This window comes from Macaca nemestrina, chromosome 12, assembly GCF_043159975.1.
Source record: "Macaca nemestrina isolate mMacNem1 chromosome 12, mMacNem.hap1, whole genome shotgun sequence".
Lineage (NCBI taxonomy): Eukaryota > Metazoa > Chordata > Mammalia > Primates > Cercopithecidae > Macaca > Macaca nemestrina.
In genome coordinates this window covers 6595540-6605008 of record NC_092136.1, presented here as the reverse complement: position 1 = coordinate 6605008, position 9469 = coordinate 6595540, and the positions used below count along the sequence as shown (strand labels likewise).

General features: G+C 58.5%; 1 protein-coding gene across 2 annotated transcripts; it reads left to right on the top strand.

The window, feature by feature from the left end:
* Positions 1-1248: 1248 nt before the first annotated feature.
* On the top strand, positions 1249-7263 carry LOC105469699 (NADH:ubiquinone oxidoreductase core subunit S8). 2 transcript variants are annotated; one of them, XM_011721101.2, is made up of 7 exons: positions 1249-1378; positions 2801-2858; positions 2935-2985; positions 3556-3645; positions 3744-3916; positions 6871-6999; positions 7079-7263. In XM_011721101.2, the coding sequence occupies exons 2-7, from the start codon at positions 2801-2803 to the stop codon at positions 7208-7210; spliced, it is 633 nt and encodes a 210-aa protein (XP_011719403.1). In that variant the 5' UTR covers positions 1249-1378; the 3' UTR covers positions 7211-7263. The 2 variants fall into 2 exon arrangements, with proteins under 2 accessions (XP_011719403.1, XP_011719404.1); XM_011721102.3 differs by lacking the exon at positions 1249-1378 and adding an exon at positions 1619-1793.
* Positions 7264-9469: the final 2206 nt, after the last annotated feature.

The window sequence follows — 9469 nt, the reverse complement described above, 5'->3', positions numbered from 1 at the left end:
TCTGGACCAAGCCCCTGGCGTTGGGTAACAATTCTGTAATGATGCAGGATTTCCTCAATCCATGCAGGAATCCACGCAGGAATCGTCTGGCGAAGGCCCGGGGTCAGGTGTGGGCCACCATCCCGAGACCTCCCTTCTCTCCAGGGCCAGCCCCTCTCCTCTGAGCACCTGCTGACCAGCCCAAAGCCCTCTCCACTCCTCAGCCTGAACTCCCCCAGAGTCTCCCTGTGGCCCACAAATCCTTTGGAGGCTCGGGCATCTGCATGCAAATCCCAAACCACTGACCCCTTTGCACACACTGAGCCTTCCCTTGTCCTCGTCCTGGTCTACCGTGCATGTCCTCCCTCTGCATGGGCATGGGACATGCCCTCTGTCTCCTTCCCTTCCTGGCCTGCCCAACTCCTACCCACTCTCAGGGCAGACCCTCCCAACACACACACATACAGGCAGCCTGGGGGCATCCACGGGTCCCTCTACCACAGCATTCCCGGGGACGGGCCTGGTGTGGTGGCTCACAACTGTAATCCCAGCACTTTGTGAGGCCGAGACAGGAGCATCGCCTGAGTCCAGGAGTTCCAGACCAGCCTGGGCAACACGGCGAGACCCCGTCTCTACAAAAAATACAAAAATTAGCCAGGCCTGGTGGTGGCAGGTGTCTGTGGTCCCAGTTGCTCGGGAGGCTGAGATGGGAGGATCACCCGAGCCTAGGAGGTCGAGGCTGCAGTGAGCCGAGATCGGACCATTGCATTCCAGCCTAAGCCACAGAGCCAGACTGTCTTCAAAAAAAGAATTCGCGGGGAGGAAACACAGGCTGGTTGAGTACGGGAGTCATATGGATCAGGTGGATCAGGCGGCCGCACACCGAAGCTCTATGGCCCGGGAACGTTACTAAATACTCCCATGCCTCAGTTTCCCGCCTTAACGTGATAACACGTTACTGTAGTTTCTCCACACAGGGCTGCTGTAAGGATTAAAGGAGGCCGCGTGGGTAGAGCATCTCGTCGCCATTACCGTCATCACACGCCCCCCACCCAGACTCGGACCCCGTCTCTGCACCCAGGGCGACCGCAAACGCTTTCTAAACCACGCCCCGGATGTCCCGCCTCCGGCGACTCGGAAGTCTTCATTTATTGGCCTCCCCAAACCAACATGGCGGCCCCCTACAAACTTCAAGCGCCGCTCTGTTCTAGCCAATCAAAAGAAAGTATTTCTGAATCCCGCCTCTTTCAGCAGCCTTATTGGCCAATCAGACCACACCATGGAGCATCAATACAGAAAAAGGGGAGCCGGCCGGCCCAATGGGAGCGTCCTAGAGTGTAGGCTCCGCCTCCCGATTGACTGGCCTGCTCCGCAAGGCAAGTAGTGGCGGCGCTTCAAGGTGGGTGTTCATGTCTTGTCCGCGAAAGCCGGGCGTGGGCAGCGTGGCTTCGGGGGCGAGTGTGGTGTCCCCGTTGGCGCCGCCAGCTCTGCCTGGGTTTCCCCTCGGCTCACTCAGGACCCGCGGCCTCCGTGTCCTTGAGGTGCAGCGGGGAGCCCGCTCTCAGGGCGCATGCGCCGGCCGCTGTGCGCCCTCGGCCTCGATGGGGTCGGAGATCACTGGGAAGGTTGGGGAAGGTGCCGGGTTGGGTCCCTGGAACTACAGTCAGTGGTCCAAAGGAGTGGGCCTGTTAGGGGGTCACAGGTCGTGGGAGGAGCACTTATGAGCTCCGACTGAGTGCCGGGCTCTGGGGTGCCCTTGGCATGTATGGGCTCCCCTTATTCCCAAGATCACCAGCCCCCAACCCACTTCATAGGTGAGAAGACGGAGGCCAGGTCACGTCACCTGCCCAAGGTCACGCGGCAGGCTGGGGGACAGTTCCAGGAGGGCCTTGAAGCCGGGGGAAGGAATATGGTACCGAGGACTGTTCAGGCCTTGAAGGGTTTCCAGCAGGGCAGGGCTGGGTTCCGATCCTCTGCGTACCTCCTTATCATGTGACTTCCGAAGAGTCACTTTTTTTTCTTTTTTTTTTTTGAGACGAGGTCTCACTCTGTCGCCCAGGTTGGAGGGCAATGGTGTGGTCTGGGCTTACTGCAGCTTCTGCCTCCCGGGTTCAAGCGATTCTCCTACCTCAGCCTCCTGAGTAGCTGGGATTATAGGCGCCCGCCACCACGCCCGGCTAATTTTTGTATTTTTTGGTAGGGATCGGGTTCCACCATGTTGGCCAGGCTGGTCTGGAACTCCTCATCTCAGGTGATCCACCCGCCTCGGCCTCCCAAAGTGCTGGGATTACAGGCGTGAACCACCACACCCAGCCCTGGCGAGTCACTGAACAAACTGAGCCCCAGCGCCTTATTAGTGCCTCCCTCGTGGAGTCCTTGTAAGGATAGGATGGCAGTGCATGTGACCCCCTGGGCACGGTGTCTGGGGTGGGGAGCTAGCTAAGTTAACTCTCAGTGTATGCTGGTAGGGGCTGTTAATGTTTTTGGTCAGATTTGGGGAGGATGAAGGGAGGAGCAGAAAGATGGGAGACAGGATCTCTGGGAGGGAGAAAGGAAGGATGGATTTTAAAGGTTTCTTAGGTGAGGCAGAACTTGGAGTCCACAGAAACTGAATTGTAGCTCAGCTGAGCTGGATCAGGTGGAAAGCTGGGAGGCGCTGGGAACAGGAAAGCCACCCTTGCCTCTGACAGCAGTGGGGTATGAGTAGAGGGCAGAGTGACACATGGGTCTCCAGTGGAGGCTTGGGATCCCTGCTGTGCCAGTCTCAGAAGAGGTTGGTACTTGGGCACACCCCACTCTCCACCCCTATTTCTGCCCCCAGATGCGCTGCCTGACCATGCCCACGCTGCTGCGGGCCCTGGCCCAGGCCGCACATACAGGTAGGACCAAGGAAGCCTTTGCTGGGGGTAGGGGAGCCCAGTCTCCTGGCATGAGGTCACGCCCCTCTTTTTGCAGGACCTCCTGGTGGCCGGACCCTCCACAGCAGTGCAGTGGCAGCCACTTACAGTGAGTACCTGGGTGGCCTCTAGCCTGACTGGTCCTGCCGGAGGTGGGGAAGAGACCTGAGTTCCAGTCTTGGCTTTGTCAGGGGCGTTCTTCTCTGAGCCTGTTTCCACTCTTAAAATGATTATGATGATGGAGACTGACTAATTCCCAGGGACAGGGTCCATCATGGCCGGAGTTAGCACGTGTGATCTCAGAGCTCCCTGGGGGTGATGGGGAGGGGATTGCCAGGTGTGATCCATGGGTACCTGTGCCTTTTGCCAGTCCCTGGTGAAGGTAAAGGCTCAAGCCCCCCACTTCCCCCCTTGATTCCTCTTTCAAGCCCTGTTGGGCGGGGATGCCTCTGGGCTCGAATGGCCACCCAAGCACAGGGAGAGGTAGGCAAGGATGGGCTCAGGCCAGAGGCGGCCTCCAGGGTCCTTGCTGAGGCTGGGGAGAGGTGTGGTGAGTGTACGGCCCCTTTGGAGCCCAGCAGTTGCACCTGGAAGTGAGGGCCAGGCCTCCTCTCCCAGAGACTCCAGGGAGACAGTGTGCGAGGCCCCTGCCACGGCCTCCCTGCCCGCCTCTCTGCAGAGTATGTGAACATGCAGGAGTCTAAGACGGACATGAAGTCAGTGACTGACCGGGCAGCCCGGACCCTGCTATGGACTGAGCTCTTCCGAGGTGCGTCCTGGGCAGGAGGGGACAGGGCAGGTGCCGGCTGGGCACAGATGCATGGGGGAGGAGGGTACCCCTGCCCACCAAACCCATGCTGCCCACAGGCCTGGGCATGACCCTGAGCTACCTGTTCCGCGAACCCGCCACCATCAACTACCCATTCGAGAAGGGCCCGCTGAGCCCTCGCTTCCGTGGGGAGCACGCACTGCGCCGGTACCCATCCGGGGAGGAGCGCTGCATTGCCTGCAAGCTCTGCGAGGCCGTCTGCCCCGCCCAGGTGAGTCCCCGCCCCAACCGACCACCAGGCCAGACCCTGCCACTGGGAGAGGGAGGCCGGGCAGCCCTAGGCCCAAACCCTGGCCCCTGCTTGATGTGTGTCCCCAGGGAAGTCCCTTTCCCTCTCTGAGCCACTTCCCCCGTGAATGGGAAGGGTGAGGTCTTGCTACCGGAGCACAGAGTCAATGAGTTGGCAAAGTGCAGCTTCCAGCCCTGGGCAGGTGCCTGACACACACAGGTTCCCCCTTAGGGTCTGGCCAGGGGTGTGACCCCTGGGCCTATGAGCCATGGGGTGGCACCTGAGGCCATCAACCCCTCCCTGGATATAGCCACCGTTTCCGGGGTCCTGCTTGTGTGCCTGTTGCAGCTTCCCTTCCCCAGTGGCTGCTCCCCTGAGGCCCGGCTTTCCGTTCTGTTAGTGGGTCTGGTGCTTACCAGCGGGGGCCAGGCCTGTCAGCACAGGAACAATATGACTCGGTCAGAGCTCTGGTCAGACCCCTGTGTGTGCCTGGCAGGAGCCCCGGCAGCCGCCATCGCTACTTCCTGTGCGCACAGCAACCCCTCCCAGTGTTCTGTGACTCGGGTGGCTCCTGTCCAAGTCCTAGTTTGTCCCCTGGAGCACTCCCAGGTCCTCCAGGCCATGAGCTGCCACCCTGATGTCTCTACTCCAGCCACAGACTGGGAGCGCATAGGAGTGTCCCCAAACAGCAGTCATGATGGTCACAGCCGTGGCTTCCACATAGTGAGTGCTGTCCACAGACAGACCTGGCACTGTGCCACGTGTGTGACTCACAGCCTCTCCTGTAATCTCAACAACCATTCGAGGAGGTAGAGGTTATTGTCCGCATCTTTATAAGCACTGAAGGATGAGCCTGCCAGCCACAGGTCCCACTGTGAGTTGTGGCCACTACATTTCTGGGATGGGGGCGTAGGAGAGTCCTTGCCAGGCACCCTAGAAGGTCCTCCCAGCCAGCCCCTCCCCCAGCGGGCTACCCAGGAACTGAGAATTAGGACGTGCCCTTGAGTTAGGGCTGTGCCCCCGCACTTGCTGTGTAGCTTTGAGGAGTCCCTCAACCTCTCAGAACCTTGTTTTTCTCATCCATCAAATGGAGAAAAGTAGATTTAAGGCACAGGATTGCAACCAACCGTGCAGGCGTTCTCGGCGATGTTGCAGGTTCGGTTCCAGACCATTGGGGTAAAGTGAGTCACACAGATGTTTTGGTTTTCCAGTGCATTTAAAAGTTAGATTTAGACCGGGCACAGTGGATCATGCCTGTAATTCCAGCACTTTGAGAAGCCGAAGTGGTGGATCACTTGAGGTCAAGAGTTCGAGACCATCCTGGCCAACATGGTGAAACCCCGTCTCTACTAAAAATGCTAAAATTAGCCAGGCCTGGCGGCAGGTGCCTGTAATCTCAGCTACTTTGGAGGCTGAGGCACGATAATCACTTGAACCAGGAGGCAGGGGTTGCAGTGAGCCAAGATCGCAAAAAAAAAAAAAAAATTAGGGCTGGGTGCAGTGGCTCACACCTGTAATCCCGGCACTTTGGGAGGCCAAGGCGGGCGGATCACAAGGTCGGGAATTCAAGACCAGCCTGGCCAACGTGGTGAAACCCCGTCTCTAGTAAAAATAACAACAATTAGGCGGGCGTGGTGGTGCACACCTGTAGTCTCAGCTACTTGAGAGGCTGAAGCAGGAGAATTGCTTGAACCTGGGAGGCGGAGGTTGCAGTGAGCTATGATTGCACCACCACACTCCATCCTGGGCCACAGAGTGAGACTTCGTCTCAAAAAAAAAACAAAGAATTTACACTACTGTAGGCTGTGAAGTATCTAAAACACAATGTACCTTAATTAAAAATACTTTAGGGGCCAGGTACAGTGGCTCACACCTATAGTCCCAGCACTTTGGGAGGTCGAGGTGAGTGGATTACTTGAGACCACCCTGGGCAACCTGGCAAAACCCCGACTCAACAACAACAGCAACAAATACAAAAAATTAGCCCCTGTATTCCCAGGTACTTGGGACATTGAGGTGGGAGGATCGCTTGAGCCTGGGAGGTTGAGGCTGCAGTGCACTATGAGCTGCATCAGTGTACTCCAGCCTGGGTGACAGGGCGAGAGTCTGTCTCAAAACAAAAAACCAAAAACAACAAAAAAAACTTCATTCCTAAAAAGTGCTGACCCAGAGATAAGAAGCAAGCACGTGGTTGGTAAAATGACATCAGTGAGCTTGCTTTATGCAGGGTTGCCCTAAACCTTCAATTTGTAAAACTCACAATATCTGGAAAGCTCGGTGAGGTGAGGCGGGACTGTAACCCAGCCCCCGTCGCAGGGTGACACCCTCAGGGCAGGGGGCGCTACACTGAACAACGCAGTGAACAGCACCCTGGTGAGAATGGGGTTCTTAGTAGATGACGCCGGCAGCTGACAAACAAGCAAGGCAGGCCGGGCGCAGTGGCTCCCACTTGTAATCCCAGCACTTTGGGAGGCCAGGGCAAGTGGATCATGAGGTGAAGAGATCGAGACCATCCTGGCCAACATGGTGAAAACCCGTCTTTATTAAAAATACAAAAATTAGCTGGGTATGGTGGTGCACACCTGTAGTCCCAGCTACTCAGGAGGCTGAGGCAGGAGAATCACTTGAACCCGGAAGGCTGAGGTTGTGGTGAGCCGAGATTGTGCTACTGCACTCTAGCCTGGCAACAGAGCGAGACTCTATCTCAAAAAAAAAAAGAAAACAAACCAGCACGGCAGGGACGCCAGCCGGGCGCGTGCCGAGGAGACAGGCGCCAACGGCAGAGGTTCAGGGCGGCCTCTTAACTGGAGTCCGGGAGGCTTCTGAGGGGAGAGGGCTTCTGGCAGACACCAGGGGTGGGGATGAGCAGTGACCCGGGCAATGGGGGCTGGGATGTGACAGCGCAGCGCAGCAGTGTCTGGTGGCCCCTCCCACAGGCCATCACCATCGAGGCTGAGCCAAGAGCTGATGGCAGCCGCCGGACCACCCGCTATGACATCGACATGACCAAGTGTATCTACTGCGGCTTCTGCCAGGAGGCCTGCCCCGTGGATGCCATCGTCGAGGTGCGTGAAGCCCCTGGGTGGGAGGGGCGCTGAGGCTCCTCAGCGGGGCCTAACCACTGTCCCTGCACCCCACCTGCAGGGCCCCAACTTTGAGTTCTCCACGGAGACGCATGAGGAGCTGCTGTACAACAAGGAGAAGCTGCTCAACAATGGGGACAAGTGGGAGGCCGAGATTGCCGCCAACATCCAGGCTGACTACCTGTACCGGTGATGCCCCACCGGCCCACAACCCCTGCTGCCCAATAAAATACTGCTCCAACCCCACGGCCTCTTGTCTTGACTCTGGTGGTCCAGGGTGGGGCCATCCCCAGCCTGCCTGAGGCCTGTGGTGCCTCCAGCTGGACTAGGTAGCCCCCTAGTCTTTATGCTCTCTGCGGTCCTGCTGCCCCAGCCCGGCCTTCCTGTGGACTCCAGGGCCCCACCAGGCCCTCATGGCTGGGCCACAGGCTGCAGCATCACGATCACCCTGCCTCTTCCTGGGTGTCTTCCCCGAGGCCCAGCAATGCCAGAGGTCACCACAGTCCTGTCATTCCCACAGTCCCAGCTGTCCCGGCTGGGGCCTGGGCCTCCTGTCTCCCAAGAGCCATCCACTTCTAAGACCCTTAGGACTTGGAGCATCCCAAGGCCTCAGGCTGAAGAACAGCAAGTGGCAGAAACTCCAGCCGGGGCATCCTTGCTGGGGGTAGGAGGAAGCCTGCTTGGGGTGACAGTCACGCGAGGGTGACACAAGCCCTGCTGGCCCTGAGCTGGCCTTGCCTCCAGCCACATCCTCTTTCTTCCCCATGTTCCCCAGGCCAGGCTGCTCGTCCGGCAGCTGCTCACCACTTCCTGCTTTGCAGGCCCAGCAATGTGGTAGGGTTCCCCCCAGGGTCACACACAAGCCCCTTGCCCACATAATGGCCAAAAGCAGCCCACTTTAACTTGTGCTAAGCACTGTGGAAGGATCTCACTTCATTTGCAGTGAGGAAACCAGCTCCGAGAGGTGAAGAGGCTTGCTCAGGGCCATGGAGCACACATCCCATAATAAAACTCAGTTCACAGACCTTGAACCCCCGTCTTCCATCATTTCCAAAAGTGCTTTTTACAAAGCACTACTTCGTAAAAACCTACTTTGAAAGAACAAGTTTCCTCGCCTAGTGAGTTTGGGAAATGCCCCAGCTGCTGTCTGCCTGCTGGCAAGTATGGCGTGGTAGACATTCAAGGCTCTGAGAAGTCCTGCAGCAAAAAACCAGCCTCTCCCAGCCCATTTCCAGGAAGCCTTTTCTCAGGTGTAACACCTGGGCCTTCTTCCTAGGCCAGGCATTGCCATCTAATGCCAAAGTGGCTGGGCCCCTGCTTGGGCCCCACAGCCTGTGGCACTGGGGTGAGAAGTAACTGCAGGAGTCGAAGGGAAGCCTGGAGCCTGGGAAGTGTCCACAGGTCCGGCTCACAGCTCATCTTGGCCACTGATGAAAACAGGCGCTCCTTCCAAAAACCAGGCAGGCGTAGGACTCCTGAATCCCTGCAGGTTTAGCTGTTCCCAGACATAACCGCTGTTAGAGCGCCGCGTGGAGCCTGTAGCTGCGCACGGAGCACTTCTATTCCAAGCGGGTCAGACTTTCCAGCTCACCGCTGGTTCTCTCCCTTAACCGTGGCCTCCCGGGCACTGCTCTGCTGAGACCGCACCAGAGCTGTCTGGTTGTGTCAGGCCCTGCCCCTGTCAGAACAGGCCTATGACCCCCAACAAGTCCCCCAATTTTCTGAGGAACCACAGCTGAGCTTGGTTGTGACTCAGTTTCCAGGCCCGACTCTGGGGCTCCATTTGTCCACCCCTGCCACAGCCCCTCAGGCCTTTGCTCACTGTGTGGGGCTTAGGCATTGCCAGAGCTGAAGGGCCCCTGGCCTCCAGTGGGAATGCCCCAGCCTGGCCAAAGTGCAGGCAGCTGGATGGCCGTGAGTCCCAGCTTCCAGGCGCTAGGACCTGATGATGCCCATGGTGCTGACCTGGAGCAAGGTCACAGTGACAATCCCGGCTGTGGCTGCCGGTGGAGCTGACAGCTGGCCTCTGCCCCAGGGTATCTCCCAGGGCCTGCTGGGTGCGGGGCCCTGGGCAGAACAAGGCAGCATGGCCTGGCCCTGTGTCCTGCTGCCAGTGAAGCAGGCCCGGAGTGGGGCAGCCATCCACCCAAGGGCCAGCGCGGGGCCTCTGCCGGGTGGTCAAGAGCAGGAAGGTGTAAGCACTGCCTTTCACTGCCGCGCACCCAAGGGAGGGGTCCCGGAGGTGGGAGAGCATCCTGGGGACCCCAGGCCCATGAGCCTGCGAATGTTGGGGTCCCATCAGCCAGAGGCACACAAGCCTCAAAGTGAGAGGAGAGCAGGGTCTCATCCCCTATCCTGAGCTGGGCCTGAGCGGAGCTGCCCCTGCATCAGGGCCAGCACAGACGCGTGCGGTTGGCACTGGTCCGTTATCCGCTCCGTTCTCCAGGTCTCC